This window comes from Lissotriton vulgaris, unplaced genomic scaffold, assembly GCF_964263255.1.
Source record: "Lissotriton vulgaris unplaced genomic scaffold, aLisVul1.2 SCAFFOLD_3062, whole genome shotgun sequence".
Taxonomy (NCBI): Eukaryota; Metazoa; Chordata; class Amphibia; order Caudata; family Salamandridae; genus Lissotriton; species Lissotriton vulgaris.
In genome coordinates this window covers 26,380-46,189 of record NW_028253697.1, presented here as the reverse complement: position 1 = coordinate 46,189, position 19,810 = coordinate 26,380, and the positions used below count along the sequence as shown (strand labels likewise).

Genomic DNA, 19,810 nt, shown 5'->3' with positions numbered 1-19,810 from the left:
CTGGATTGGTGATGGTTTTGTCTTTTTTTGGAGCAGCTGGAACTGGTTACTGATTTGGTTCCTTAGAGTTCAGGCCTCAGTGTTTGTTGCATTTACACCTGTTCTGTAGTAGCACATAGGCCTAGTCTCCATTTCTGTTGGTATGTTTCTTCAAGCACTCTGCATTCCTTTCAGCTGTCTGCCTCCCTTGTTCAGTGCTCCTTCCTTCTACACATTAGTGTGTTCTGCCACTTTGTTATACAACTACTCACTCATTTCTCCAGTATTCTCTCCCACTCCTATGTGAACTTAATTCACTTAATTTCTTGCAAACACATTCTGCCCACTTCCACAGTGCACTCCAAGTCACTTGCCCATTTTCATTGTCCGGCACCCTCAAGTATTTGTTTTTTCTACTTCACATGTACCTCAGATCCTGCACTAAAATGTTCTCCTTCAGGCACTCAGCCGTTGTCCTTCACTTCACACTTAATCCTGTCCCCCTCTCTTGACCTCATATAGCTTTCAATAGGACTGTCTCACCACGCCTTACTGCATAATGTTGCCTCACTATGGTACCAGAAAACCCTGCTTGCTTATACCAAAAAAGAAAGGTACAAAAAACTAGGACAGACGGGTTATTGTATATTCTTTAATAGACATATATAGATATATATTTAGATATTTTCTCAAAACTGATTCCAAATTAAAGGAAAAAAATAATTTTCACAAAGTGCAGTTAGTAGTGGAATAGGTTCTCCTAGGTTTCCATGCAGTGGTGGTTGTGGATATCATCTTTACTCGGATTCCATGCAGTAGAACGGAAGGCTCATCTTTTTGTTCTCTGTAGAATGAGAGATCAACTATCCTAGAGACATATGTAGAGAACTTCATAGATTCCAGGGTTCAATATGGTGTATCCTTCCCAGGTTCCATGCTGGGTTATAGATCACTCATCCCAGGAATGTATCCTAAGGAGGCAATTAATGCCAGTACTCCATGGCGGGCATGCTTGCCCACAGAATTACTTGTGATAGTAGCAGTCGTCCATTCCAGAATTCTATCTGAAAGGAGAGACGGTGTATTTTAGGATAGATTACAATTTCAGAGGTCATACATCCAAGAATTCGGTGTGATGTGGAGTTAGTCCATTACAGAATTCTTAGCAATGGCAGACTTTGTGTATCCCAAAATTCAGTGCAATACTAGAGGATGTTATTCCCAGGTTTTGTGTGATGGCTGAGGTTGTCTGTCACAGGGTTGCAGCAGGGCAAACTGATTGGGGTCTCATCTCGGTTTTCATGGTGGGTATCACTCCTCCCAGAATTCTAGGCACTGATGGCACAGCCAGTACAGTGCTGGTGGCAGGTTTTGAGAAGTCCATGCAATGTTGTTGGTGGTTGTGGGGTAGAGGGTCTTGGGAATGCCACTTGAAGTTTTTCGTCACATGGGCACTGACAGAATTTTGCTCAATGTCCGCGGTATCTTTAGTGCAGATGATGCGGGTGGAAGGCAGAGTGAGAGGTAGCATGGTGCCCCAGTGGTGATCAAAGGACACAGTTGTGCCAAGGTTTCTTGCTCCAACGGTCATCAAAGTTCCATTGTGTTTCACCTTGACCTCCTGAAATCAGCCACTGTCTTTAAGATTCTAAAATTTACCTCTTGAGGTGGGTTTTAGAGGGAGGACAAAGAAAAAAAGAGGAGGAGAGGGGCAAAGGTATACAGAAGCAAGAGGGAGATCACAGTAAAGGTAGAGTATGGAGCATTTACAGGTAAAAAAAGACAATAGCAGATCAAGACATGGGGATTCAAAGGGGCTCTTCAAATTACTATCCGTTCCCTCATGTTCCCCTTCTCATGTCCTCTCTCCTATGTTTATTTTCCCCATTCTTACACCTTACAGCCAGACATCTATAAACCCTTGTCTCTTGGGCTTAAGTTTGTGCAAATGTTTTAATTTCATGCTCACTCTGTGCCCCTTCTCATTCATTCTATAGCACTCTCCCGGTTCTACCACCTTTTATGCATCTTTACACTTCTCAGGTCTATTTCTGTTCTTCACTCACCACTGCAATTTCACCCTTCCCTTCAAGCATAACTCAATTCCTCTTTTGAAAAATATAATCTCGCTCCACATCCTCCAACACTATTGCCATCTCCTCTTCTGTCCCGTCCCTCTCTCCTCCAGTTCATGCTGTCTAAATTCTCCTCTCTTGCTTGCTAAGAAGATTGAAAGTGGTGGCTAGTTTGACTTGGACCAGATCTTCGCACTTCCCCGAAGTCTGTAATAAAACACAAAAACCAGAAGAAATCCAAGTCAGTGAGAGAACCTCCAAATAACATCCACCCTCCCCTTCCATAGTGTTCAGAGCTTTAAGAGGGTGTTCATCCTCCCAGATTTGACACACAATAGAAAGAAATGTAAAACACCTCAAAAATATCTTTACCCCAGCATCCCCATTGCATCAGAAGAGCCTTTTGAGACAACTGTACTCTCCTTGTGTAACACTGAAAGAACTTTCAAAACTTCCTATCAGTACCACCAAATAACTTTAGCATAACTCCTGTCCAACTAAAAAACCTCCAAGGTAGATCCTCGTACAAGACAACCTTTAAAGCACATCTAACCAATCTCTTCCCCAGAAATAGAAATAATTTAAAAAAACAACACCAAATTCTTGCCAAACATTAAATCAGCAAAAATATTTAGCCAACACTTTACTCGCCACAGAACCTCAACAATACTTAACCCAAACTTTCTTTAAACCTCGCAACATCCAAATAAGTTCTCCACCCCAATACATTCCAAAAAGAGAATTGCGGAAGAAAGTCTAGCTAAGCTACTCCATCAACTAAGTACTTAAAAAAAAATAATGACATCAGCTTCTACTTCTCAGATACCACCCAAAATAAAATCTATACCAACCAAGTGCCCTACAGAGGCCACGTCTATTCCCATATAAAATGTCTAATGAACTTTGACCCCAAACCAACAAAAATATGTACCTAGTCACATAACCTAACAGCATCTAAACCCATTAATCTTGTCAAAAGTGAATATGGGATTAAATGTATTCTTATTGGCAGGATATCAAATTAGCCCCTATCCCACTCCGTCCCAACTGATGACCCTCAAACCGCCAACTCCAAAACGTTTCTCATACAAATCCTTCCCAAGCAGAAAAGGTTAGAATATCTAATCGATCTTTACCTGATCAAATTTCTCCGAAAACACATCCTACATAACTTCTGCCAAACCACTGCACTTCAACCTAGCACACACCAAACCACCTTCTTAATTAATCTTACATTGAGCATGTTTTCTTACCTTTGTTCAGAAAACATGGAAAACTCAAGTACCTTTTTGTACAATTATGGGTCAGCAAACCCACTGACATTTGAGGATTCTACAGATGCGTACAATGTGTAATTCAAACAGAAGTTGTTTTGCAAAAGGACCTCCCACAGACTGTCAACAACATATGAACACATAATAAGATGACAGCACAGAAGTTATTATCAGCCCTCTACTGACATCTATTCGTCTCACTGTAAGGATTATTATTTAAGGCCCCTAAAGTCTGGCTGTAAAAACATTGTTAGCACCTCTCTTTATGATCTAAGGACAGCCTAGAGTGGCAGGATGGGTAAGATCTGGCAACAATATATTTCACTTTTTACTAGTAGGAATTGGATTGAGAGTGTGTGTGTGTGTGTGTGTGTGTGTGTGTGTGTGCTGATGTCACAGCAACACTTTAATGGGTTAAGCATCAAGCACATGCCTGCAGGGGCTACCTGCCAATGACAATCTCCAGAGCATCACTTATTCCAACTTTTTCACAGCCAGATACCTTCTAAAGATGCAGATTCAAACTTACTCTGAAAAAGAGTACATCCAAAGAGCAACAACCAGAATTCTTTAATTAGCAACCAGTAAAAATCTACAGGTACGCCAATCCTCATCCTTTAACCAAATAAATCTTTAAAGGGCCGCTTATAAACCTCCATCCTGGTCAGAGAAAATTAAAACCATTAACTGCACATTTCTTTCCATTTAAAATATACAGGCTAGCTAAACCAAGGCCCACCCAAAAGGAATCCACACAGAGAATCTAGTCCCTAACAAAGTAACCTCTAAAGAGCATTTGACTCAATTATTTAGCTCTTTACAAGACTCTCCAAAACACACTGATTCCAAAGTACATCACTCAGAAGCATCTACCCCAACTCGTTCTAATAAGGATGTTCACCCAGTTTCTACTTCCCACGAGGTAATCTCCAAATAAAATCGGTCCCAGATCTTCCACCAATGATAATCTGAAAATCTGTGTTCCCCTAAAGAGATTATACAAAGAGCATTAATGTGAACTTGGTACTACAAAGAGAAGAGAGCTCAAATCTTACATTGATGATAGACTTTCCAAATAAATCAACACCATCTACCAATACCAATGGAAAATCCTACAAGGAGCACCAACCCCATCTTCTTCACCCTCCAGGAGTACCGGATAAGAACATCTATCCTAACTGCGTTCACCAACAAAGTTATACAGAATGCATCTCCAACAGCAGGAAGTACCCCTCTTCTTACCAGAGAACCCTGAAAGAGCCAGAAGCTGATGAAATGGGTAATTAACCAGAGTTAATTACCCTAAAGAATTGGCTCAAACAAATTCAATATCTACCTCTAGTTCCTGCAGCTATGACTTTTCAAGGAGGAGAATCAATTCGCTTTCCTTCTGCTATCAATAAACCTGGACTCTCTATGCCTTCCTCAAATAAGATCCGGTGTAGTGCGTTTTTCTTGGTTTACAACGTTTACTACAAATACATCTTCTGATAAAAACCTGCATAGACAATCTACCGCCTCAGCTCCTTCCACCACTTAGAAACCCCCCAACTTACCCCAACTCTGCAACAAAATAAGACCACCTCAAACATTCTTCCTCAGACAGACACTACAAAGTACACCCATTGCAAATCCTTCAGGCAACCGAGGACTCTTCAAAGGCCATCAACCCAAACTCCTCTTGTAACAAATTGATCCAAAATACATCGCCCACAGGCCGTTTCCACAAACAAGACATTATGGAAAGAAAATCTTTTCACAACCGCAACATCCAACAAGTAGAACTCCATAACACACCCAACTATACTTGAAGTTAAGAATGTAGATCCCACATATTTCTCAACTCTGAGCCCTCTTAAAGAAACATGCCCCAACACAGCAACTACGGGAACCATCACTAACCTGAAGAGACCAGCTAATCTCAATCTCACTTTCACCAACCAGAGTCCTGCCAAACTACAATTATAACTTATTTCAACAACAGGAAAAAGACGCTTAACTATTGCTATTAACAAGACAAATGTGAGTGTCATAATTGGCATTTGGGAAGGATACAGGAGCTTTAGACACTAATTAGGACTTCACTGACTTTTTAGACCGAGGTGATGATGCTTTCCTCGCAAAAGACCTAAGCATCACTGGAGAGCTGCCTCCCCCATCTTTATGCAATGCAAGAAGCCTACTTTGTCAGTCTTCTCTCCAGGAGCTGTGCACTCTTTACAGCTGGGTGAAGCTGTGTTCTTGTCTCGATCATGGTGCGATGACATCAGGAGGTCAGCTTTGAAGCGCCTCACTTTTTTTTAAGTGATTATCCAAGGTGACTATCCTGTTGCACACAGAGTGCTTTTTCAATCACAAAGGAGTCTTTCTTTGCAAGTTTATAGGCCTTTATTATTTAGGGTAACATCACACAAGGGCCTGCTCTCGCCCCACAGTAACATTTCCCTGGGATCCCCAGAACGCCTCAGGTTTCAGACAAAAGGTGGGAAAGGAATGAGCCGTGAAAAACAAATCACACTGCACCAAAGAAATATCATAAATGCATTTTTCATGGACTTTAATAAAACACAATAACCTCCGTTCACTCACTCATGCGATCACCTCTTCTGCAACATCAACCAATCAGGCACCTGAATTCTACTCTTTTGCTCCTCCAAATTGACTTGAGCAATGAATGTTCAACTTGTCACCAGTTCTATCTCTCAGCTAACCAGAGATGCAGACCTGTGAAATTCTTCTCCATTAACCACTTCTATACAAAGAGATCTGTCAATCGGGTCGTTTGATTCTCATAAGAGGAGAGCCAACAGAATTCAATGAGTAAAAGCAAATGTTTCAGCAAGTGCTCCTTTTATAACTTAAAGACAATGGCAGTCTCATCACTACGCTGATCAACTAAGCAACGCAAACTCCATTAACACTACAAACCTCGACAAACTGTCTCCCTCCATTCTATTCAATAGTCTTGCCAAAGGAAATTCAATTACTCCCCATGATGCTGCACTCCATATAAATATATCTTAACTCACCTCATGCTATGAAAATTCACAAATAACAGACAGACTTAATTGTACAATAAAACATCAGTCAACACTCCATTCTATGCAAAGACAGTAACACATTGGCTCATCCATTTAGCAAGTACTCTTTGACAAAGGCATGTGCCAATCACCTCACTCCATTAAAGGAGCACTGGTACCCAGGACGGCACCTGAGGAGAGTCCAGACTGGTTCATGCTAAGAGTTCATGGGGGTAGGAGAGCATATAGGGGGGGGGGGGGGCGTAACAAACGTCCCCCATCCCCATCAGTTGTTCAGTGAAGAGTCTCCTGTTGGGGGCGGGGAGGGGTAGAGGGCTATAGCCATGCCTCACCCTTTTCCCTTCGCAGCTTTCTTGCTGGGCTGCCTCTGGTTGGAAGCGGCAGCGGGTTCCCTCATTTCCACCATGTGTTGTTCAGGGTCTTGCGAGGTCACTGCCACTGCTGCTGCCGTGGCTGCAGCAGTTGTCACCTTGATGGTCTTCTTCAAGTTTGCAACCTGTAGATGAAAGACGGAAGCTGTAATAACTTCCTGGCAACCGCCTCTTTTCCTCCTAACGCACCCCAACCGTGTTCATGCTATAAAAATCAAAACATTCCTGTACCTGCAAAAATTTCTAGGTACATAGGGCCATATGTATGAACACATTTTCCCATAGACACAGAATGGGTAAAACCCTTGGATACATCCGGCCATTAGTCTTTCTCATAACCGTGGCTAATCAACTGACAGGCAGCATTCCACCCCAGCCTTTCTACAATCTAAACAGTGGAAAACTCCCATATAGCTTCCACACTTGAGATGTCACTTATCCTAGGCATACTAAGGGGAGTTAGCATAGATGAATTCAAATAGTATATACAACAGGTAGTTATTTTTTGTTTGCTATGCATAAGCGTGCCCTTTAAAGGGCTCTTTCTGCCTCTATTGTTGTTGGCTGTCACTTCTGAAGCCTCTTCTGCCTCAATAGTACCAAACCAAAGGGCAACTCTCTATGGCCAAAGATTCAAATAAATTGTTCCCCTCTAGTGCTGTCTCGAAAATGAAGACATTCTAGGAAGCTTACCCTTCGGTTCAGTTCAATGTCCTGTCTTTCTGGATGCGGATTCATAGGGAGCTAATCTGTATTTATAACCAAAGATTCCTCTCTTAAAGCCATCAATCTTAGAAATAAGCCCATTACATATCTGTTTGTCTGTGTGTCTACATGATGGCTGCCATCCCAGCCCCTTTTCTATTTTTACAGCAAAGTTACATAAAATAGCTGGTCATCTCTTCTTTTGACTTATATACACAGACTCCATCTAAACCTAGTTCAGTGGTTGATGGCTACCATTGAGCTTGCAATCTCAGTCTATTCCTGTAAACAGAACGGACCAAGGCCTACAAAGGAATTTTGCAATAGTGGACATTCTTCAATTTGCATGATTACTTGTCACCAGGAAGCAATAATACTCCATATATTTTCACATTCAATAGCTATTAGTAAGCTTCTCATCCTTGCTTACCAAATGACCTGTGACACTTCCCTCAAAAAGTACCTTCTGCTACATGTGTGGAAGCCCCTTTTAATGGTGATACCACACCTCTTCTGAACAATCAAACATGCCATACCACCCAAAGACACTATAGCATCATCACCCTGAATACCCACCTCTGCCTCAATCTGCTGGGTGACGCTCAGGTGCTGCTCCTTCTGATGATTGGCACGGCTGACTTGCTCTTCGATTCCACCAAGCATAGCCTCACATCCCTGGCACCTGAAAGGGTGAGAGGAGTATTTAAGGTACAGTGAGAAAAACAAAAAGACTTGGCGTGCTATGTTCATGAACACTGAACCTTGCATTAGGAGTGATGTGGTGCATAGACATCTTTTGTGTGAATGCTTTAAGACTTTGTATGGGGATCACCCTGTTGACTAATACCAAAAAGTTATTTTTTTCTCCTTCTAGTCCTTCATTTTCTTGGAGTACTCCGTCTGAAAGGGATGCTCTGAACTGTGCCACATATGAACAAAGATTTGCAGCGCAATAGGTGTCGCATTTGCAAGAGTTTGAGCTATTGGCATTGTAAATGACAATGCCTTTTTTTATGTGTTTTGAAAACCTGCAAGCGGACTGAGGGGCTTACTCTGGTGTACCTGAAATCAAATCTGTGACCAGGAGGCTACATGCAGATTTCCAGTAGGTGCTTTAACCTTCTGATCTGTGCTGCTGTGAATGGCTTGTATCACCTGCAAGTTACTCGTATTCCTGCAACATGCTTTCTGCTCAACTGATTTAACCATGATTGACAGCAGTGGTATGCACTTAGCACACATATTTTAGTGTTTGTATATTTATAAAGCACCCAAAGGCCTCTAGGCATTAGAGCTCTTTGTAGTAAAAACTTTATTTACCTTCAGTTTCTTAGTAGGGTTGAAATAAGTAGGCTATAGTTACACCATAACTGCTGAAAAATAAGCCTTCAAGTATCACTGAGCTAGGTTCCTTGGGATTTGAAGCTGTCATCTGTAAATTATTTTCAAATGTCTAAAGAGAGTAGTTTATTCCACTGATTGTAATTAGCATTAGAGCCTGTAGCCCACTCTTTAGTAGATGTTTCCAATTTGGAATATTGAAGTGGGCACATCTTTCTACCTTAATAGTGTAGCCAACATGTACAAAACAAAAATACCGAATGGTTATTGTATATAGGGAAGTATAGATTTCCTATTCTTAACTCCACATCTATATACCTTAAAGATATACATACACACATATATATATACACACATTATATGCATTTGACTTAACCTTTGACAAGATGGCGTCGATATTCGAGACTTGGGGCAGTCCATTGTCTTTGTTTACTCCTGCCATGGGGCTTTAAGTGGGGTCATCTGTCATCGACACTGACAAAGGCTGACGCCGAAACGCGTTTGTTTGCTTTTCATTAAAGATTGCTTTTGAACTTGCCACCACCGGAGTGCTGTTGGCCTTTTTGGAAGCAAGAGGATTTGTGAATATATATATATATATACACATATATATATACACATATATATATATATATACACATATATATATATATATACACATATATATATATATATATACACATATATATATATATATACACATATATATATATATACACATATATATATATACACATATATATATATACACATATATATATATACACATATATATATATACACACATATATATATATATATATATATATACATATATATATATATATACATATATATATATATATACACATATATACATATATACACATATATACATATACACATATATACATATACATATACACATATATCGAATATGCTACTTACCAGTATGCATCTGTTCTTGGCATGTAGGGCTGCTGACATTCATATCTGTGCATAGATCGCCGCCTAGTGTTGGGTCCGGATGATTGCACATTGTTGTCCTGGAAGAGTCTTCGAAGTATCACGAGATAGGTGGCTCCTCCCCTGGACTACAGTGCGCATGGGCATCGACTCCATACTCAGATTGTTTTTAGCCATTGTGGCCAAGATGGAGTGAAACTCAGTGAATGATGACCATGCTATAAGTATATGTGAATTCTGCAGCTGCTACAGGCGCCGGGGAGGAGGGCGGGCGATATGAATGTCAGCAGCCCTACATGCCAAGAACAGATGCATACTGGTAAGTAGCATATTCGGTTCGAGGCATGTGGGCTGCTGAATTCATATTTGTGCATAGAATACATAGCAGTCCCTCCATTAGCGGCGGCCGCCCGTGCCAGCTGCAGCAGTTTGGAAAAGTGTTTTGAGAACAGCCTGGCCTACAGCTGCCTGCTGTTTGGAGTGCACATCAACACAGTAATGCTTAGTAAATGTGTGTGTGGTAGACCATGTGGCTGCTCTACATATGTCTTCCAAAGGAATGTTTCCAAGGAATGCCATAGAGGCCCCCAACTTTCTGGTGGAGTGGGCTCTTGGTGGAATGGTAAGAGTACGTTTTGCTTTCAGATAGCAGATCTGGATACATTTAACGATCCACCTAGCAATACCAGCCTTGGAAATAGGGTTACCTTTGTGGTGTGGTGCAAAGGCGACAAAGAGTTGCTTAGTTTTCCTAAAACCCTTGGTCCTATCGATGTAATACATTAGGGCCCTTTTGACATCAAGGGTGTGGAGCATCCGCTCCGCCAATGACTCGGGATTTTGAAAGAAAACAGGTAATTCAATAGTCTGGTTGATATGCAATTGAGACACAACCTTGGGAAGAAATTTAGGGTTAGTGCGAAGCACTACCCTGTTGGAATGAATTTGAATAAATGGCTCTTGGATAGTCAGGGCTTGCAATTCACTAACCCTCCGTAGCGATGTAATTGCTATGAGGAAAGCCACTTTCCACATCAAGAACTGAATCTCGCAGGAATGCAGTGGTTCAAAGGGAGGACCCATCAGCCTGGTGAGGACTACATTGAGGTTCCACTCCGGAGCTGGTAGAGTCCGCGGAGGAATGACTCATTTGAGTCCTTCCAGAAAAGCCTTAATGGCAGGCACCCTGAAGAGGGAGAGGTGCTGCCTATTCTGGAGATAAGCAGCCATTGCAGACAGATGAATGCGAATGGAAGCATAGGCCAGATTACATTTGTACAGATGGAAAAGGTAACAGATGATATTCTGAATGGAAGCATCCAGCGGGTTAATGTTGTGGTCTGCACAATTAATGACAAACCGCTTCCATTTTGCCACATAGCATGCTCTGGTGGTGGGCTTCCTTGCCTCCCGAATGATGTCCATACAGTCAGAAGGTAAGTGCAGGTAGCCAAACTCTAGGACTTCAGGAGCCAGATCGCCAGGTTGAGCTGTTGCGGATCTGGATGCTGAATGTCGCCATGGCTCTGCGCCAGAAGGCTGGGTGTGAGACGTAGCCTCTGATGTGGTACCACGGACAGTTCTAGAAACGTGGTGTACCATGGTTGGCGAGCCCACGTTGGAGCAACCAGGATGAGAGTCATCGAGTGCTGCCTGAGCTTGCGTGCCACCAGCGGTATCAGAGGTGCTGGGGGAAAAGCGTACGCAAATTTGCCTGACCAGTTCATCCATATCGCATTGCCCTGCGACTGTGGGTGTGGAAACCTGCCGGCGAAGCTTTGGCATTTTGCGTTCTCCCTTGTGGCGAAGAGGTCGATCTCTGGATGACCCCACCTTCGGAAGTACGGTTGGAGAACTGATGGATGTATCTCCCACTCGTGCATTTGGTGGCTGTGCCTGCTGAGCAGTTCCGCCATCTGATTGTCCTTGCCCGGGAGGTGCTCTGCCATGAGGAAGATGTTCCTCTGAATGGCCCACTTCCACATGCTCTGAGCCAGATGAGACAGCTGCGGAGAGTGTGTTCCTCCCTGCTTTTGAATGTAGTACATTGCAGTCATGTTGTCCGTCCGGATCAACACGACCTTGTTGCACAGATATACTTTGAAGGCTTTTAGTGCCATGAAGATCGCCATCAGTTCCAGAACATTGATGTGCATCTTCCCGTGCTGTTGCGTCCATAGTCCCTGCACAGTGTACTGGAGTACATGCGCACCCCATCCCTGGAGAGAAGACACCGTCGTCATGATAATCTGTGGCACAGGCTCTTGGAACGGTCGGCCCTTGCAAAGGTTTTGTGGATTCCACCAATGCAGAGAGTTGTATGCCCGACCGCTCACCAACACTAGGTCTTTCAACTGCCCGTGAGCCTGAGTCCACTGACGTGCTAAGCACTCCTGAAGCGGACGCATATGTAGTCTCGCGTGCGGGACTATGGAGATGCAGGAGGCCATCATGCCCATCAACTGCATGAACACTCTTGCTGGAAGCGAGTGTTGAGGTCTGAATTTTTGGATCAGCGATTGAATGCTGCTGACTCTCACTGAATTCGGCTGTGCTGTGGCCGCCAGAGTGTCTATGGTCGCACCCAGATACTGCCGTATGTGGGCGGGCTGGAGGTGGGATTTTGGGTAATTCAGTGAGAATCCCAGATCGTGCAGGAGGTGAATGGTGTGGGACACGTGGGCGGCACACTGCTGGGCTGACTTCGCTTGGATGAGCCAGTCGTCCAGATAGGGGTAGACGTGGACGTTTCGTCTCCTGAGATGTGCCGCCACTGTCGCCAGGCACTTTGTGAACACCCTGGGTGCCGTGGTGACACCGAAGGGCAAAACCTTGAATTGGTATTGCTGGTTTTGGATGGTGAACCTGAGGTATTTCCTGTGTGAAGGGTGCAGTGGAATGTGAAAGTACGCATCCTTTAGGTCTAAGGTCGCGAGAAAGTCCCCCTGCCGGAGCAGCGGGAGCACTTGCTGCAGGGTCAGCATATGGAAGTGCTCCGACAGGATGTAGTAGTTGAGGGGCCTGAGGTCTAGAATGGGCCTGAGGGACCCGTCCTTCTTCGGTATTAGGAAGTACAGGGAGTAGACCCCTGTGCCTCTCTCCTGCAAGGCACGAGCTCTATTGCCCCTTTTTGCAGCATGACGGTGACCTCCTGCTGCAATAAGTGCAAGTGCTCGTCCGACATAGGACGGTGTCTTGGGGGCATGTTGGGTGGAGTGGATGTTAACTCCAGACAGTAACCGTATTGGACAAGTTTTCTGACCCACCTGTCCGTGGTGATGGACTTCCAGACGGGCAGGAACTGCTGGAGTCTCCCCCCGACCGGTGTTGTGTGGTCGGGGGGGCAGTGACAAGGCGTCACTGTTTGCTGGTGGCAGAGGACCTGGAGCTGTTGTTGCCACGTCCTCTGCCCTTTGCATTGTTGCCGCGATATCCACTTCGACTCTTGTTGGCATAAGTAGTCTGGGTGTTGCTCTTGTAGTATTGCATGGATTGGGAAAGCTGACCCCTTGAGACGCCTCTAGTTCTGGAGCGACGAAAGAACCCACCCCGAAACTGCTGGGACTGTAAGGCACCCATGGATTTTGCAGTGTCAGTGTCCTTTTTCATTTTTTCTAGGGTGGTGTCAACCTCTGGGCCAAACAGGTGATCTGGGTTAACCGCTTGGTTCAGGATGGTGGTTTGGATGTCTGGCTTAAATCCAGAGATTCTCAGCCAGGCATGTCTCCGAAGCATAAAACTGGTGTTTATAGCTCGTGCAGCGGTATCGGCTGCGTCCAGAGCGCACTTAATGGAAGCGTTGGAGATTAGCTTCCCCTCTTGGATCAGCATCTCAGCCCCTTCTTTGTATTGATCAGGCAGGTGTTGCAACAGGGTCTCTTGTGTATCGTAGTGCGCCCTGTCATAGCGCGCTAGAAGCGCTTGTGTGTTAGAAATGCGCCATATATTGGCTGCCTGTGCTGCTACCCTCTTCCCCGAAGCCTCAAAGACCTTGGATTCTTTGTCTGGGGGAGGAGCATCACCCGTAGTCTGAGAATTGGCCCTCTTCCGGGCATTCGAGACGACAAGGGAGTCCAGAGGCAATTGTCCTTTAATGTAGGTAGGATCGGTAGGCGCCGACCTGTATTTCTTGTCAATCCTAGGGTTTATCACCCTTGCCCTGGTAGGTTCCTTGAAGATCTCAGCAGCATGCTTCAAAACACCTTTTAGCATAGGCAGAGTTTTTACAGTCTATTCCGATACTGAAAAAGTGTCAAAGAGGAAATCCACAACCACAGGGTCAGCATGCAGCTGGACATTGTGATTGTTAGCAGCCCGTTCAATGAGGGCATTGAAAGCAGCAGAGTCTTCAGTAGGAGAAGTCTTTGCAGAAAAGAGTTGAGGGTCTTGTCCTGAATGAGGATCCCCAGTATCACCACCAGCTGCCCAGGGCTCATTGGTATCCTCAGGGTCTGTATAGACTGGATAACTGTATTCATCCTCCTCATCACCCTCACCAGCGTCCACATCGGAGTAAGTGGGCGACACATCATGAGTCTGTGGTGAAAGGGGTTCCACCAAGACCGGAGCGCAAGCAGAGTCCTTCTTCTTCTTGAGAGGGATCTTGTAAGACTCCAGTTGAGGTTCTGGGGTGATTTTCCGCTTCAGAAGGGAAAGCCTGCCCGTTTCGGCATCGATGAAGTGTTCCTGACGCTCATCCTCCGAAGGGTGTCGAGGTCGCGGGGCGTGGACCACCGACGACGCCTTCGGCGCCGAGGAGACCTTTTCGGGCACGCCGGCCACTGCCTTAGGAGCGAAAGCCTTCGGCGCCGTTTTAGGCGGCAAGGTAAAGAGGATCGGCATGGACGCCTTAACAGGGGGGTCCTTCGGCTCGACCGCCGCGGCGCCGTCCCTGATGCGCTGCAGGGGGTCCGCCACTTTTTTGGTGAACGCGGCGGATGGACGCGCCGGTTCAGCGGAGTCCTTCGAGGTCGCTTTCGGCGTAGAGTCCTTTGAGGCCACTTTTGGAGTTGACTCCCGGGGCGCAGCCCCCTTGGCCTTGTCGTGCGGACGTGGGGCAGAGAGGACCTTCGGGACATCGAGCCGCTTCTTAGGGTCACCGAGAGTTTTCTTCGGGTCGTCGATAGCTTTTCTCGGGTCGACAGGGCCCTTGCCGGCGTCGACCGACTTCGGCGCCGACGCGCCAGTATCGACCACCTTTACTTTAGTCTTCGGCGTGGCAGACTTCGTCTCGACGCCCTTAACTAGGCCTTTCGGCTCGACAGCCATCTTCAGTTTCTTCGGCGCCGAGGCCTCCGAAACTTTCGATCCGACCAAAGCGATGCGCACTTTCGGTTTCGATACTTGCACCTGCGCAGTATCTGGCGTCAAGACCGTAGGTTTAACTTTCGGTTTCGTTTTGCCAGGGAGTGGCTCGGTAACAATGTCCGTGGCCGGGCCCGAAGGCGGGGCTGTGGAACTCATATCGAGGTCTTGGGTAAGGCCCGAAGGCGATCCCTCGACCTGGGCCTTATAAGTAGGCACGGCCCCAGAGTCAGTTTGAATAAGCTCCTCGTCCGAGCTATCCTCCATGGCCCCAAGGGCACAGTCGTCGACTCCTACCTCCTCGACGACTTCTTCGCTTTCGAACACCTCAGCATCAGCGTCGTAGTCTTCTTCGACGTCCGACGCGGGTTCGATTCCGAGACGTCCTGGATATATTCTTCCTCGACATCCCCAGCATCGAAAATGTCCGCAGGCGCCGAAGCAGATTGCTGGGCCTCCAGGCGCGCAGCTCGTCGAAGCTTAAGCGTCTTCTTGGACCTGAAGCTTGAACAGGCCATACACTTGGCCTCATCGTGGTCCGGCGACAGACACTTGTTGCACACCGGGTGGATGTCGATGTGTGGGTACTTCGAGTTACAGACCGGACATCTCTTGAATGGACTTCGGTCCATGATGGATGGTCGATAGTCAGGAGCGTCGACTAGGCCTTCCGCGCTGAGAGCACGCGGAAGTACAGAAACCGGCTCGGAGCCGAGCTAGAAGAGTAAAGCCGAACGCAAGAACAATACCGACGTATAGACTAAAGACCTTTTGGTATTAGAAAGTTTTTCTATCGATTCTGACAAGAGGGAATTAAAGACATCCGAACCCAATGGCGGAAAAAAACAATCTGAGGATGGAGTCGATGCCCATGCGCACTGTAGTCCAGGGGAGGAGCCACCTATCTTGTGATACTTCGAAGACTCTTCCAGGACAACAATGTGCAATCATCCGGACCCAACACTAGGCGGCGATCTATGCACAGATATGAATTCAGCAGCCCACATCCCTCGAACACATTTCACGGCACGTCGGAGATATATAACACCATATGGCTCCCTTTCCTCTCCCGATAGGCGCTGCTGTTGTGGCCGCGTTACTCCTGCGGTTGAGCCCAACCGCTATCAATCACAACAACGATTCCTCACTTCGAGGAAACATGGAGTCGCACAAACAAAGCCGTTAATCCACACCAAGTGAAGTTCTTATTTCTTTATCCATGGGGTGTCAAAGCAAAGCAAAAGAAACCAACGCGTTTCGGCAGCCTCCGCTTTAGTGATCAAGACAGCGGGGGCTGTCGAAACGCGTTGGTTTCTTTTGCTTTGCTTTGACACCCCATGGATAAAGAAATAAAGAAATAAGAACTTCACTTGGTGTGGATTAACGGCTTTGTTTGTGCGACTCCATGTTTCCTCGAAGTGAGGAATCGTTGAGATATATATATATATATATATATATATAGATATATATATATAGTTACTTACCCAGTAAGCATTTGTTCGTGGCATGTAGAGCTGTAGAGTCACATGCTTTGCATATTCCTGCCATCTAGCATTGGGTCCAGTTGTTTGCAAGTTGTTTTTCTTCGAAGAAGTCTTTCCAGTCACAAGGTAAGGTGACTCATCCTTTCTGTAATGGTGTGCATGGGCATCGACTCCATTGTTAGATTGTTTTCCCACAGAGGGTGAAAATGGAGTTAGTAAGTGTAGAATAGAGATGTCCATGCTTATTTATGTAAAGTGAGAACTGCAACAACTACAGGTACTTACTGGGTAAGTAACATTATTCGTTTGAGGCATGTGAGCTATAGATCACATGCTTTGCATAAACTATACAGCAGTATATTCCCATAGCGGTGGCTAACCTGTAGTTGTTTGAAACAGTGTTTTAAGTACTGCCTGGCTTACATTATCTTATTGCCTCGCTAACACACCTACACAATAGTAGTTGCTGAATGTGTGTGGTGTAGACCATGTTGCTGCCTTACAGATGGTACAAAGGGGGTGGTAATGGACGTTCCCATGAGGCACAGGGTCAGACTGATTTGCATATAGCCATGTCTGAACTGGGGTGGCAGAGTGAGCTAAAGAACGGTGATGGATTCAACCCAGATCTTTTGACTGGGTGTGAGTGTTTGATTGATTCAGATGCTCCGTCCATCACCACCCCCTTTTGTACCGCCTCCTGCCTGCAGCTAACAGCTTTGTTTCTTTGTGGCACTCGTGCTTTAGCTGTAAACATCGTAAGCTAAATCGTGGGTGCCGCAATTGCTTAAAAAGTACAGAAATTGAAAAAAAATTGAACGCGGCACCCGCGCTTTAGCTTACGACGTTTACAGCTACAGTGCAAGTGCCACGATTGTAACAAAGTAAGGAAATAGAAAAAAATGGCTGCCACGCGATTTCTTTCTAATTGTTTAGTTTTGTTACAACGGCGGCACCTGCGCTTAGGCTTTGAATATTTTAAGCTAAAGCGCGGGTGCAGAGAGGACTTCAAAAGTAAAGAAATAGAAAAAGAATGCACCTTTTTTTCTATTTTGTTTTTTACTTTTGAAGCAATCTTGGCACCTGTGCTTTAGCTTAAGATGTTTAAAGCTAAAGTGTGGGAGCTAGCATTTGTAAAAAAAAAAGTTAATAAATTGAAAAAAAGGCATGCCGCGATCCTAAGAAGCAAAAGCAAAGCCCAGTGGCCAGTATTAGTGCTAAGGCTGAAGTGCTAGTTAACTCCTTCCATGCTCGTGACGGAACCGCTCCGTCACGAGCATCGGTTGAACTGTCCTCATGACGGAGCGGTTCCTTCATGGCCCGCTCGGTGCGCCTGCGCGACGCGAATTCCGCGCCTGCGCTGGACGTTCCATTGAGTGGACGGGGTCATGACGGAACCGCTCCGTCATGAGCACAGCTCAACAGAGGCTCGTAACGGAGCGGTTCCGTCACGAGCATGCGAGCATGCGAGCGCCGCTCGGCCCCCCCTCCCCCTAGCGCTGCGGCGGAATTGCCGCCGCAGCGAAGGGGTTAAATAAAAAAATAAACAAACCAGTGTGGGATAGTGTGTCTGCTTTAGCAGGCTGGAGAAAGCCCTTTAACGAAAGAGTGCTTGACGGCTGTGTTTGAAACCTAGAGAGTAACAAGACAAGGGTGTCCTGATGGGAGGTAACAACCGAAGACAGGGAGGTACTAAGGGGGGCCTAATAATCCTATTAACAAATCAAAGGGCAACGTTTACAAAGGACAGTGACTGGAGCAATTAAAACGATTGGGGAGAGGGAGTGAAGCTTAAAATCCATACCCGAGTACAGAATGTCTTGAAGATACAGCACAAACGATGCCTAGGCGAGACCTAAAAATGAGAGCTCAGGAAACGATAGGGCATAAAAGCACCCAGTCTACTCTACCCTGCCTTCTTGCTTGCATCTCACTTACATTCACATAGTGCTTCATCTTCCCCAAAACTCCCACCCTGCCTAAGTCTCGCTCAGACACCCCTCAACTGTGTCCTGTTTTGCCCTACCCACAGTGCTTTCAGTGTCTGGCCCTCTCTGTCTGTGCCCAGTTCGGGACCACAGTTTAATCGCTTTGATAATTTCCACCTGTACCGCTCACTCCTACCCCGCCCTGTTTGGCAAACACCACTCTCCCACACTGCAACTCTTCTTTACAAAATTGTTGGTATGAGTATGGTTTGCTTTTACATAGCAGCTATGTGGTGCCAACAAAACGTAAGGATGAAGCTGCCTGGTCCTCCTTCTCAAGTCCTCGGCCTGTCTTGTTTGGAACACCTGTGTCCCATTCTATCCCTTTCCTAACTGGTGCTTAGTCCATCAGTCACAGCATGATGGCCTCGTGGCATGCACAGCATGCTGGTGTTTAGTGAAAATAGCGAAAAAACACAGGAGGTACTCTAAGTCTGGGTGAGAAAAATGGACCCAAGTGGTGTCCAAAGATGCATGCAGACCACACAGTTGATCTTAATAGAAGACACTATTATGTCAGAGAGATGAAAAAGAGAAGATACAAAGTCTTTGAGACTAGAAAACAGTACCCATCAGCCCACTCAAAAGCGGAGTCTCGTCATCTGGGTAGTGGGAGAGAAGGTGTCCTATAGGCTTATCCTCAGCCGAAGTCTAAGGTTGCCTGATCATGGACCCTTAGGTCGAAGCATCCAACCCACAGAAGACAGGATGTGAGCAGACAGATGACGAGACTCCGCTTTTGATGCATGCATCTTTGGACACCACTTGGGTCCATTTTTCTCACCCAGACTTAGAGTACCTCCTGTGTTTTTTCGCTATACAAGTTGGGGGACTAGGTACCTATTCTGTCTATAAACTTTTTCCCCTCGGACCCTCCAAATACTCTGTATATTGTTGGTTTATCTGTGCAGCTAAGGCTGCGGGTCCCTTTCTATTGTGCTTTGCTTTCATTCACACCACAGTGCGAATACCTTTGGGCAGTTCCAATCAGCAATACCATGGCGGATTTTGGCGGATTAGGTTTTGACGATGAGACTTTATCATCCATCCTATCAGAGAATCCAAGTATGCTAGACCAACTTCCAACGCCTACACCCACCATAGTGGCAGATTGGGAGACGGTACTCAACCTCAAAAAAAGTCATTCCCGAACCATTATACATGGACAGATCATGGCGGAGTATTTACACGGCAAATGTACACCGACAGGTCTTATAGTGACCAATGCGCCAAGGCTCTTTCTCACAGATAAGGCCTTTGTTAAGGATTGGTCTCTAATAGCCTGGCGCTGCACCAGAGATTG

At 45.6% G+C, this 19,810-nt stretch overlaps 1 protein-coding gene across 1 annotated transcript in view; it reads right to left on the bottom strand.

Moving 5' to 3' along the window:
• Window positions 1–625: 625 nt before the first annotated feature.
• Window positions 626–19,810, bottom strand: part of LOC147660884 (COP9 signalosome complex subunit 7a-like) — a gene marked incomplete at its 5' end in the record, with an annotated part of 29,941 nt that continues 10,756 nt past the window's right edge. The window contains 3 exons of the mRNA XM_086951447.1: window positions 626–2,261; window positions 6,702–6,865; window positions 8,022–8,127. Coding sequence (XP_086807573.1) covers window positions 2,222–2,261; window positions 6,702–6,865; window positions 8,022–8,127 — 310 coding nt within the window. The remainder of the gene's footprint in view (window positions 2,262–6,701; window positions 6,866–8,021; window positions 8,128–19,810) is intronic.